The sequence below is a fragment of the Pseudorca crassidens genome, chromosome 3 (assembly GCF_039906515.1).
Source record: "Pseudorca crassidens isolate mPseCra1 chromosome 3, mPseCra1.hap1, whole genome shotgun sequence".
Lineage (NCBI taxonomy): Eukaryota > Metazoa > Chordata > Mammalia > Artiodactyla > Delphinidae > Pseudorca > Pseudorca crassidens.
The window spans coordinates 37766156-37779951 of NC_090298.1; the positions used below are offsets into that span (position 1 = coordinate 37766156).

At 36.7% G+C, this 13796-nt stretch overlaps 1 protein-coding gene across 1 annotated transcript in view; it reads right to left on the reverse strand.

Moving 5' to 3' along the window:
• Positions 1-7455: 7455 nt before the first annotated feature.
• HCN1 (hyperpolarization activated cyclic nucleotide gated potassium channel 1) overlaps positions 7456-13796 on the reverse strand; it is a 374966-nt gene continuing 368625 nt past the window's right edge. Inside the window, exon 8 of the mRNA XM_067730649.1 lies at positions 7456-10734. Within this exon, the coding sequence (XP_067586750.1) occupies positions 9869-10734 (866 nt within the window). The 3' untranslated portion in view covers positions 7456-9868. The remainder of the gene's footprint in view (positions 10735-13796) is intronic.

Consider the following 13796-nt stretch of genomic DNA (forward strand, 5'->3'; position numbering starts at 1 on the left):
TCATCAAATAATCTAGAAAAAATAAATGCTGGAGAGGGTGTGGAGAAAAGGGAACCATCTTGCACTGTTGGTGGGAATGTAAATTGATACAGCCACTATGGAGAACAGTATGGAGGTTCCTTAAAGAACTAAAAATAGAACTACCATACGACCCAGCAATCCCACTACTGGGCATATACCCTGAGAAAACCATAATTCAAAAAGAGTCATGTACCAAAATGTTCATTGCAGCTCTATTTACAATAGCCAGGACATGGAAGCAACCTAAATGTCCATCAACAGATAAATGGATAAAGAAGATGTGGCACATACATACAATGGAATATTAATCAGCCATAAAAAGGAACGAAATTGAATTATTTGTAGTGAGGTGGTTGGACCTAGAGTCTGTCATACAGAGTGAAGTAAGTCAGAAAGAGAAAAACAAAGACTGCATGCTTACACATATATATGGAATCTAAGGGAAAAAAAGGTCATGAAGAACCTAGGGGTAAGACGGGAATAAAGACACAGACCTACTAGAGAATGGACTTGAGAATATGGGGAGGGGAAGTGTAAGCTGTGACAAAGTGAGAGAGTGGCATGGACATATATACACTACCAAACGTAAAATAGATAGCTAGTGGGAAGCAGCCGCATAGCACAGGGAGATCAGCTTGGTGCTTTGTGACCACCTAGAGGGATGGGGTAGGGAGGGTGGGAGGGAGGGAGACGCAAGAGGGAAGAGATATGGGAACATATGTATATGTATTGCTAATTCACTTTGTTATAAAGCAGAAACTAACACACTATTGTAAAGCAATTATACTCCAATAAAGATGTTAAAAAAAAAATGCGAGTGACAGAGAGGTCTGCCACCTGCTTAAGGCCAAAAAAAATCCCCAGTGCCATGTTCCTCTCCTTGGTCTGACACCTCTGATTGCCAACAGTGTGCCCATGACACATATCTGTGAGAGGGGAAAACTGGGACCAATAAAGGGTTTCTTTTGACATTTCTAAAAAAACCCAAAAAAGTAGCAAATCCTCCTCAATCCCTATTCTTGACTCTGCCTTTTCTCTTTCCTGCATTGTTTTTCTCCAAAGCTCTTTTCACCATCTGAATTATTATATATCTTATTTACTTATGATGTATTCCTTCCCAGAAGGATATAAGCATCATGAAGGAACAGATTTATGTCTTTCTTGTCTACAGCCATATCCACATCATCCAGAATACTTTTTGCCACACCATATGTGTTTAAGGAATGATTTTGATGAATTAGTAGACCATTCTAAATTATATAGTTCCAAATTATAGGTAGAACTAATGGCTTAGTGTGATTGAACCACTAAGGCAACATGTATGTAAGAAATGGACACAAATGAAACCAAATGGAGTGATTAAATAGCAGAATTCTAAGCAACACAAGGGAAATATTATGGATAAAAGGACTAACAGACCTTCTTTAGATGTTACCATCCTGGTGAGTCCTCTGGCTGTTCAAAGAATCAGCTACTGCTGGGCAGTCTGCAAGATTGAGTGGTTGATTAATTGATTAATTAATTAATTATTGCAAAATAAGGCCCATGATCCTTCTATTTTTAGGTTATTTTTTAATAATTATATTCTGCATTTTAAATTTTATAAATCTGATAATAGGAAGCCTGTAGGAAATATAGTCCAATTCTCATTTTCAAATTAATTTGACAACTTTTCCCTTGCTGCTGCCTATTCTTACTCATGTTTATTCTTCCCAACTCCAAATATTTACTTTCTATTATAAAATGTACTGTTACATAAAAGTTAGAAATCTGTTTAGCAGTAATGCTAATACAGAGAATGAAGCACAAATCCCTACACATATCAGTATTTAGGACAATGATTCTTAACCCTATCTATACCCCTTTTTTATAACTAATATTTTGTAATAATCCCATTACTCTTCTGAAATGAGTGTCATTGATGGAATAAAACAAATTTTTAATGAACACATGTTGTTTCTTATGTGTAATGTGAATCAGACCTTATAAAAAGGTATTTGTGGTAAAATAGTTTAAAAATTAATGTATAAATATTAGTACATAGATCAGAATTTTTTTTTTTTATTTCCTATACAAACCCCCACACTCTAGGGATTGGTACCCATTAGATTAGAGCTCTTTACAAAAAAGAATTCTGCTGTTGTAAGTACAGGAGACAATATGATAGTATGCAGTTTTGTGTGAGTGTATATAGTGTTAGTGGATTTCTTGTGTAATCCTTTGACAACCTTTCACTCTTGAGTATGCTCTAGTAGTAGCAGAAACCCTCTATGTGTCCTGCCCTAATCACCTAGAGATATCCCCTCCTGCTGAGCCATTCTTTGTCCACCAATGTGTTTGCTTCTTTTTCAGTTGAAAAGCTGCATTTTAGTTCTTTCTTATTTCTGAATAGGCCACATTTTCAGGCCTTTTCACAGTCTTAGTTCAATCTATACCCTTCCCTCTCCAAAATAGTGACTTTTTTTTGAAGGGAAGTACCCAGGATTTATATTGATGCTATGGTTAATATCTCATAGATAAGATGTAAGATTAGTTCTGAAACATAGGCATAAAAATATCTCAATGTTTCCTGAAAATTTCCTCCTTCCTAATGTATCTTATATTTCTAATATGTTGAAACTGAGTTCCTATAACCTATGGCTTCTCCCTTCACTTTCACCGTTATAAGCTAACTAGTTCTGCCTCATTATTTTATTTGTTACTTATAAAACTTTGTGATTTCCTTTGAAATGCGTATCTTTGCTTAAGGAATACATTTTTAGCTACATTATAAACAAGAGTATGTGATTATTTGAGAAGACTTGTCATAACAAATAAGGAGATTATTAGGTACATTGTTACAAAAGGTTCATAGAAAACATCTTTAAAGAGATTGAAGAATCTATGAAAATATAGCAGAAAGGAAGTAGGAAGAGAGAATGTGGTAATAAGTGAAGACAACAATCAGCCCCTCCATAATGAACCAAGTTCTATGCTACATATTCTAAAGTAGATGTTCATAAGCTCTTCTATGTCATATTCCTTTTTGTTCTTTAGAATTAATAAGGTGACACTCTTCACTATCAAAATGAATATTTAAACCTCTTTTCATGTATATATTTGATCTCCTTCAATGTCACTTTTCCTCTTTTCATGCACTGTACTTGAATTGCTCCTGCAATGTATATTGTTGGCAGAGTTTGTTTCCTTGTGAATCCAAGGGCCTGTAACCCCTTTGGATCCTAAAACAATTCCTGGTAAGGTGGGGAGGTAGAAGTCTTGATTTGCGTTGACGTATAGAAGATTAGGTTAGGATAGCTTAAGAACGGCGATGTGAAGTGTCAGTTTTTGGCTGGTGGTCAATTCCCCTAATTTTTCTTGCCCTCAGATCTAAAATAAATGAAAAAAGTCAGTTTTCAAAATTTTCAAGTCATGATCTCCTTATATAACATAAGCCTTTCTGTCAAATACTTCATAATCTGGAGAGATACATCATCTTTAGAAGTGTCACAACTTATTTTTGCAAGAAACTATGCTATTTTTTGCCATGAAAGAAACATGTGTTTTGAGATTATGCTAAGAAAATAGTCAGGAATTACTTTTGATGGGCTATCACAGACACAATATTTTGCAGCTATAAACTAATTCTTTAGGTAGATATAATTATTGAAGTCACTTGAAAAGTGTGCAAAAAAGTTTACCTTTTACTGTCATATAATATATTTTGCAACTTAAAGGAAAAAGGTATATCTTAGACCTACTTAGGGCCAGAACTTTTTCTGGGACATATTTTACTGTCCTTTTGGAAAGCAGTTACCATTCATGTTAAAATGCTTGAGCAATTTTCTGACAGAATTTCAAGAAGTTAAGATCTTTACTCAGAATATTTCCTCACTCTACTAATACTCAAATTTATAAAGAGGTTGGTAATCTTTAACCAGATAATTTTCTAAGAAGTGATTGTTAAACTGATTTTTTTTTTCTTACAAAATAGTTCAACCTAGATGGAACGTTTGGATTGGCTTACTCAGAACTCTCTTGTCAAGTTTGAACTAAAATTTTGACATATGTTTGTAATCAATTTATATGACAAATTGTTTTAATAAAAAGATAAAATCTCAAAGCTTGCCAACATTCATATCTTGGAGTAATTTACAAAATCATGTAGTAGAATTCTGCTTATATGGTTCATGTAAAGCCTAATAATAAACTAGCTTGGGAAAGACTAAGCTTTCATTACGGGTACCAGCTTAAGGAGCTATTATCTGAGAGTTTCAAATATGGAGAAATTAAAATTTAATACTGTTTATTCACATAAATATAGGATGTCATATATAAGGTAAATAATCATTCCTTCAAAAAGAACTATGCAAAACAAGCCCAAATCAATAGGTTTGATCATTGTTCTTCTATTAGCGTAAAAAAAAAAAACCCCAAAAACCTTAGGTTATATATACAGCTATAGTTACTAGACCTTTATAGATAAATATTACAGATGTTTAGAATCTTGAGAGTTTGAATTTGGGAAGCTATACATATCTAAAGGGTCTTGGAACATGTCTAAAAGGCCTTCAGAGACAATTTATGAGCCACACATAAAAATAATCATAATTGTTTTTGATCGCAAATAGTGATGCCAAGCTAGATCATTGACTGTATGAAGAAAATTGGACTTCAAATGAGTTTTGGCTGACTCCCAAAATGGAATTTACTGTTACCAAGTAGAGAAAAACCACAGTTGTGGATACTCATATCAACTTGCTACTGGTCCTTAGATGTTCTGAATTGGGTGGTCAAATATATTTTGACTCATGCTACTGGCTTTGGGATATATGTTTAGCATTTTAAGGTAATTACTGTGAAGAGGACAATTACTTGAATCTTTCCATATGCTTGTTCATAAGCCAATACTGTTAATATCTATTTTTGATTTTTAGCATGGAGTTATATGGAGACTATATGCTATATAGTGTATGCAAGTTTTTTTATCCATTAAATACTATTTAATATTTCTCAAATGAAATACTTCATTATGTTAGATATCAGAATATCATACTTTGAGCAACTCAAAACTGCACCTTTTCAATACAATTGAGGGAGTTATCAAAACAGAAAAGCAATCAAGTATTACAAAATCACTAATATTTTCTTCTAAACAATTATAATAAAATTATCTTTTTCTGGTGGCAGATTTGTGAATATATCATAAAATTTTTCCTGTATAGAGAAGTTCGTGCTTTCACACCCTGAAGCTGTGAAGGAAATGATGAAGAACAAAACGACAAATATTAATGGAAATGTCAATTGCTCCCAGAGAAGGAAGGAATGTGGCCTTTGGTGAAAAACTCCAAAATGGGAGGAGGAGGAATATGGCCTGTTTGCTTCTATTATAAATCCTTGATGAATTTCGGCAAGGTACTTTCTACTTTCTTTGTTCTCTTTTAAAAGCGGAGATTTTCCTCATGATTGACTTCAGTGTTGGCCAGTTTATAAAATATAGATGCTATTTTTAAAAAAGGATCAAAATTACTTAAGAAAGTCACTGCTTTTGAGTGGCAGTAGCAGGTATACTTAACCCTGAATACAACAGCAAATCTTCTTTCTTCCATCCGATTTTCTTGGAAAAAGGACAGAGTGAATAAAGTTATAGAGCTAACAATTCAGGGACTTCTCTGGTGGTGCAGTGGTTAGGAATCCACCTGTGATGCAGGGGACATGGGTTTGAGCCCTGGTCCGGGAGGATCCCACACGCCGTGCACGGAGCAACTAAGCCCGTGCGCCACAACTACTGAGCCTGTGCTCTAGAGTCCATGCTCCGCAACCAGAGAAGCCACCGCAATAAACCTGCGCACTGCAACGAAGAGTAGCCCGCCCTCACTCGCTGCAAAGCCCGTACACAGCAGCGAAGACACAACGCAGCCAAAAATAAATAAATTAAAAAAAAAAAAAAAGATCTGAGTTAGAAGCACATGATGCTCAAAAAAAAAAAAAAAAAAAAAAAAGAACAATTCAATGCATGCAGCCAGTCACACTTTTAAAAATTGTGACCATTCCTTTCAGCTATTGATGCTCAGCACCCAATTATGCTATAAGGACCTCATTTCTTTCATATTGTACAGTGTAAGCAATTTTTCAAATAGAGCATGTAATAAAACTTTGCTAGGTGTAGTGCACAGGAATAAAATAATCACATCTGGGTTTTAGGGCACATATTCTAGAAGGACAGAGGTAGAAGGGAGAGAAACCTTGTTGTAAACGATGGAAGTGAGATCCACAGTAGCGAAGTAGCATAGTAAAATGAACAAACATAAACACTTAAGTGAAAAAAAAGGCGTGGAGTCTTTAAAAATAAGCCTGAAAGACAGTAGAGATCGCTTGTACTTTGAAGTGTAAATAATTCAGGATCTGAAATAATACACCTAAAATTCAAAACACATCATATTGTTTAAATCACCCAAGTCCATTAGGATTACTCTAGTAACTCGACTGTGTACTTTATAGTGTCTTCCAGATGTTATGCTCGTTTAAGTTTGTAACTGGAAAAGCAACCACCTTTGGAAAGTGGAGCAGCTTCCATCTGGGAATTATTCACTTAAGGAGTGGTGATAGAGACCGGGAGACAGGCTATTTATTTGATGACTATAATCTATTTGCACTCCTGCCATTTTTCCTTAGAGTTTTTGAGAATCCTTCACTTACTGCAATATACTCTATCTCACGCTTTGGGTTTGATTCAAAATCCACTTGTATACGGAGGTTCTGTCACCGTCCGAAGCCTTTGCAAGACCGAAGGCTATCATAGAATAGGTTTGTATATGTAAACTATAGGGCAATTATTTGTCATCCCCATATCCAATAATAGCACAGAAATGCCTGTATTTTGAAATTGGACAACAACCGCGTGCTATGGAAGTACAGTGTGAAGAACTGAAAAAAAACCCCTCAACTTGTACATTATAGAAGAGGTAAAAAACACAGGAATAGCTGGAAAATCCATGTTCTATTTAAGTTCTTTTCTTTCTACAGTTAGAGAATACCTATAATTAATTTTATGATGATTATCAAGTAAAAGCCCTCTTGGAAATCTTATGATGTAAAGATAGAAAGACAGAGGCAAATCTGTACTCTTTAATAAAACAAAATGTTTGATTAGAGTATATTGATAAAATAAAATATTCATGATTTTAGTTTATTTTCTGTTGAATTTATTAATAATCTTTATATATGTATGGCTTTGAGCAAAGACAAAAGAAATTCTCTAACTCGTCCCTGATCATACAGTTGTTGTAAGAATCAGCTATTTTACTATTTTCCCAGCAGCAGAAAGACCAATCTTTTCAATAATACATTTCTTTCTGTACAGTTTAAAACTCCATACTTATGGGTTTACCTATGTACAGAGAAAAGAGGTCACTTTTCAACTAGCAATGGACTTTTATGTTACAGGAATGTGAGTCAATTTTTTTTTACCTAAGTATATATATTCATACATATATATGTATATAATTTACCCTGTACCACTTTATTAGTTTGACATATAAACCTTAGGGGTTTTTTTTTTTGTCCATTCTATTACAAAGTGAATAAAAATTTTATGGTTGCACTGAAAGACCATGCAATTCAATTTTGCTTATGTTTCCCAATAGTGCTCAAAGTAAAAAAAAATTTATATATATAAAAATATTTCACTACCAAACCCATTAGTCCTATCAAATGTAAACCTTTAATAATTTAAAGGACCAATACATGATCTTAATAAATCGAAGTTAATTCTCAATAGTTTAATAAAATAAGAGTTTTGTACTGATATATAAATGGTCTTGCAGCTTCCACATAGGTTCTAGGTAGACTGAACAATCCCTTTTTCACACCGTCCCTGATGCGCCATCAGAGGTCACCAGCACATTCATGATAACATCGCACTGACTAGCATGGTTGATTCCTTCCACACAAGCTGGGATCTGTTAGAAATTAAACATAACAATGCATTCTGATATTATAAGTATTATATCCATAAAAGGCATAACAGGCAGCATGGATCCATTTTAGAGTTTTTGCTTTTGTTTTTGTTTTCTGTCCTCAAGTCTATCTGGAGGCCCTGCCCCATTTAATGTGTAATCTTTGTTAAGTTCTTCTTAAATGTATCGCCAGTGTCAGAGATACGGAAGACTTCCACTTTAGGTCATTCTCTTAACGGGTTATTTACGGAAGTCGGTTATTAGGAATCTTCCAATTGTGTTCCAGTCATCACCACATTCGTGGGTTGTGTTAGGCACAAATGCTTTCTAAGGGACTTCTTTGAGAAGAAGCAGATGTTCACAGATCATGAAAAGAGTCAAGGAAACAGACAAACAACAAAAACGATGCTCACAGACATTCAGTTTGACCCCTGCTTGCTGTCACCATGTCTGTACTTTTTTCAGCACATTTAAAATAACAAACCTCCCATCTAAGGGCTATGTTAGTCACCACATGTCTTAAGATTTACTAACCATTTAGTTACAATACACAAAGAGCAAAGTGTGTGTTCCCAAACAGATATGATGCTATAGTGTATTTATTTTTTAAAATTAACACCGCAGTAAACTACCAATTACAGTGAAGACACAGAACACACTGGCAACTCCAAATCAAGCTGTGGTTTACAAATCATTATTTAAATGATGATAATAATAATAATAACATTAAATGAAAGTGAAAACCTCACTTCTATACTTAAGTCAGAGATCCAAGTCAGCCTTATAGGAATTTTAAGATAGGCAATTAATGAATGGTTATACTTTTCCAGAAATGAGAAATACTGTAAGCCTTTCCCTACAATGACTGCTTTGAATGTATTTTCTTTTTTTCCAAAAAGCATGCAGGGATTATTTTCAGATGCTTGATTATGGCAAGAAGGAAGAAAAGTAATGATTTTTGGTGTAATACAAGCAATTTGTAGAATCGAGCATACAATTTTGCATAAAACATTGCAGGTTAAAATAATATTGTAGGTTTCAAGCCATTGCATTACAGTTGACTAACTGTCACAATTAGGTGTTGTAAAATTTAAAACTCTAAGTTTTGAAGTGAAGCAATAAAACTAAATTCTTAAACGATGACTTTTACCTTCACACAGCACAGAATAGCTATCTTTGTTTGGGTTGAAAAAGTTATTTACAACTAACATTGATTGAGTCTTGGTAAAAGTCCGATAACACATGAAGAGAAATATCCCCTCAGCTTTCTGAAAGATCGATGGACATGTTTGTGGTTAGAGACAGTCATAACAGCGTCAATGCTAGTCTCCTACCATGGCCAAGCATATGGTGTGTTCTTTAACCTAATTCAAAATTCAAAGCACCAAAATACAATTTAGATCTAGAAAATGGGACTTGCTATTTAATCCTCCGTAACTGATGATTAACAATTTAGATGCAGAGACACTGCTAATGAGAAAAGTTTTGATTGGTGCTGTTTAGTAGCTCACTTGAGTTGCCTTTTTAAAATCAGTTTTGCTTCCATTGAATCCAAGAACTCTTCATAAAATAGAGAAATACATATATCAAAGGAATTAAGTAAAAGTAGGTTAAAAATAAATAATCTTACAACAACATTTTAAATCCTTTAATGATTTAAAGAAAGGAAGACATAAAACACTGAATGCTAAACAAGTCTTTTGAACTTTTCTTGAGATTTTTAGATATAGATTTAATAGTATATGTGTGTATATATATATATTTTTTACATTTTGCATGTAGGCCAGAGCTGTCTAAAATATCTCTTCATAGTAGGCTATAGGGATCTATCAGGAGATAGAATAAAATAAGATCTGAGAATATTCTCAGTTTATTAGAGTATTTCTTTCTGCTTTGACAATCAGCAGGCATCATAAATTTGAAGCAAATCTTGGTTTTTCTGTCTCTGGGTCTGTATGTAAGACTGAGGAAGACTCCCTCTGGTGAGCAGCTGCTGGTGGAGGGGGTGCCGGTGGGACTCCCCGGCTGGGGGGGATGGCTCCCGATGACATCTGTCGGAACAGGGTGACCCGCTGGGGTACCGTGCCCCTGATCCCTGCCTGCAGGCCCGAGCCGTGCACCGTGGTCACGGGTGGAGGGATGGACGCCAGGGACTCGCCCACAGTGGGATGTGGTCTGGAAATCAGGGTGGAAACCTCATGGGGCAGCGAGGGCTGCGAGGCCGAGAGGGGCCTGACTTCTCGGGTCAGGCTGGTGTTGTGAAGCGCCTGCGTGCTCTTGTGCACTTCGTTTTTCGGTGCGGAGCTGCTGGGTGTCTGTGGAGTCTGGGGCTGCTGCTTGGTCTGCGGTGGCTGCTGTGCCTGCTGCTGAGTGAGTGACAGCTGGGAAGCAGTGGGGGAGGCGTAGTGGAAAGTTCGAGTGGCTAGCGGGCTCTGAACGGGAGGGCTGCAGACCGCAGTGGCGTAGGAGCAGGGCGAGAGGATGGCCGACGGCTGGGGGGTCTGTGTGCTGGGGCTGGGGGAGTGCAGGTTGCCATGAGACAGACTGGTGGCTGTGTACACCGGCGGAGATTGCGTCCTCCCGCGAGAGGTCGGGGTGGTAGTTGAAGACGTGGAATTCAGGGCTGTCATTTGAGGGTAACTGATGGGACCGATGGCCTGCACCATCTCCCTGTCGTGTTTCACAATCTGCTTCAGGATCTCGTTCTCCTGATTGTTGAAAACTCCAGTGTTCAGATCCTTCTGGAACTTTTGCAGAAGAATTGAATTTTTCTTTCCTGTCAGCGAAAGGAAGATAGGCACTTAGAAAGTCTATAAGTGACTGATGACAACTCCAAGCGCGACTGGCTCCTGCAAACAGAATGATGGCAGTGTTTCATAGAAGAGGCTTAAAAGCCAAGCACTCACCTTTAGACACCAAATAGACACATGGCTCCTGTCTCTCACGCTTCCTGTATCTTTCTGGGAAATCTCACCTTCTGTACGAGTCAAGTTGAAAAGTCTGTAATATGGCAAAAGCCATCTTACAGAAGAAATGGAGAGATCTGCATGAGGGCTACCTTGGGAGAAGAAAGGGCATTTGGAGCAGGATGGGCCCGAAGTCAAGATTTCAGTTTAAAGCTTCTTTTTCAAGAAAGGGCAATGGAATACATACTATGTGACAGGCATCCTACCCAAGGCTTTAGGCAGATTTATTTTATTTAATCCACAACTCTTTGCGGTAAGTGTGCTCATAATCCCACTTCACCCAAAAGGAGACTGGAACATAAGAAGGTTAAGAGTAATGTCCAAGAAAACATAGTTAATAAGTGACAGAGCTGGGACAGGAAACCAGTAGATCTGATCACAGATTTACTACGGACTATGAAGCAGCCACATCTATATCACGTTGAGTGTTTGCTGGAAATGAAGTCTCCTGGACCTCATCCACTTGCTGCACCAGATGCTGCCTTTTACTATGATCCCCTGGTAGTTGTCACATGCAAGTTTGAGAAGCAAAGGCCTTTGCTTTTGACCAGTGCCCTACACCAGTGGTTCTCTGCTGTACCTGCATATTTTTGTCATCTCTAGAGCTTTAAGAGTTACTTATTTACATCTGCACCCTAACAATTAAATCAGAATAAACAGACATGGGTCCAGATTTTGGTACTTTAAAATAAACTTTCCCCAGGGGATTCTTGTGTGCAGCCAGATTGAGAACTATTTCATAATCTTACTTTTTTTTTTTTTTTTTGCGGTATGTGGACCTCTCACTGTTGTGGCCTCTCCCGTTGCGGAGCACAGGCTCCAGACGCACAGGCTCAGCGGCCATGGCTCACGGGCCCAGCCGCTCCGTGGCATGTGGGATCTTCCCAGAGCGGGGCACGAACCCGTGTCCCCTGCATCGGCAGGCGGACTTTTAACCACTGCGCCACCAGGGAAGCTCTATCTTTCCTCTTCTGAGAGGTTGTTGTGAGGATTCAGGGGCATAATGTATGGCAAGCTCTCAGCTCATTCTAGAACCTCAACAAGTATTACCTCTCCTTCTCGCTATTGTCTTTGGAGTGGTTTGCAATAAGGAGATGTTCTCTGGCAAAATAACAATTAGCACCAATTGTAGGTTGATGTAAGAGGGGAAAATCAGTGACTTTTTAATGGCATCATCACCTAGGTAAATATGGTAACTGAAAAGTAAATCAATTTGCCATATCACTAAATAAAGTATCACATCTAAACTAACAAGGAATATTTTCAAATGGAAATGTATGATATAATTTACTTGGCTGCTGGGAAAGGCAATCATTTTAAATGACTGCCAAAATGAATAGTTCTCTCTCTCCTTACAGAATTGTCCTAATTTCCCAAAGAACAAAACTTCTACGTTAGTAGAAAACATAAATGCTTACTTTGCATATACCCTTAATTAACTATAACATATGCATTTATAAGCAATGGCCACAGCACTGAGAAGGATAATATTTTTTTTGTGATCATGTGAATAGTCAACATTTCATAATCTAAGTATCTGGGACCTTGTGGAAAAATACTATAACTTTTAATGCACTGTTAGAATTTTGTGAAGATTAAAAATGGAAATACTGGTGCTCACTAGCAATTTTATTGCCTATATTATTGATTGCAAACTGTTTCATGCAAACTTTCTTATAAAAAATTAACTGTAATAAATTAGATGAAAGTGATGCTCTATCAGATTAACAGAAATTCTCTATTGAAATATCCTGATTTGATGCTTTTGCAAAATATGTTTAGCTGGCTTAGGAAGAAAACTCATATGCTCAGAAATTAGTCTCTGGCTCTACCATGAACACTCACACACCACAAAGAGGGAAGTTATTTTCAAATTAAGTAAAGATGCTTTTAGGTATACTCGCTTCTTTTATGGGCACTGTCTTCTGGACACTCCGTCCTGTTACATCTCTAAGTTATCAATAAGATTTTTAATATGTGTCCTGTGTCTAATGGTAATGTCCAAATACTACATTTACTTCTCCTAACCTAATTTCAGATCCTTATGCACTCTGTTGTCCTACCAATATAGAAGAAAAGAAAGATGTAAAGTGCAGAAGAAAAGCTGACACAACCATACGTCAATCAAAAGTCCTTACCTTTAATAAAAATGAAGCAGTTGAAGTATCTCTTTATTTACTTTCCAGTGATCCCAACCCCAATCTCCTTTGAGTTCACTGATTCCTTCATCCCTCCCTAACTCTCTTCAACAATATTCATTGTGTACTAGGCACTGTGAATGTAATAGTAAATGAGATATGATCTCTACATTCATAAAGCTTAGCATCTCTAGAGCAATTTAAATAATAAAAGCAGTGCTGTGATGGAGGAACTTCCCAGTAGTAAGGGAGAATATCTCCAGGGTACTCAGACTATTAAGAGGGTAGAATGTCAAAGAAGGTTTCTACAGGGACGTGATGTCTAAACTGAGATATGAAAGCTAGTAGAGTTAAGCAGGGAAAGGGAACAGAGGAGGGTAGGGTGCAGGAGGAGGATCTGGGTGTGGAAGATGAATGCATATCACCTTCCAACATCAGAATGTTCTAGCATATCTTGGGAAGTTAACAGCAAGCCAATCTGATCTAACTTTACTATGGCAATTATTCAAATCTTTAAACCAATGTAACTAGTAAGGTCTAACTTACATATTTTTATTTGAGAGCAGAGAAGATTTTTAAGATAAGTTGATGTTTGCAAAGTAAAGCATCTATGTGGGCACTTCTATTAAGGTTTTTTCTGCTTGAGTCTGTATTACAAACATTTCAAGAAGTTTCTACTGAGACAATGAAAATACACAAGTTTTCAATTCTTAATATAAGAATAAATGTAAAGT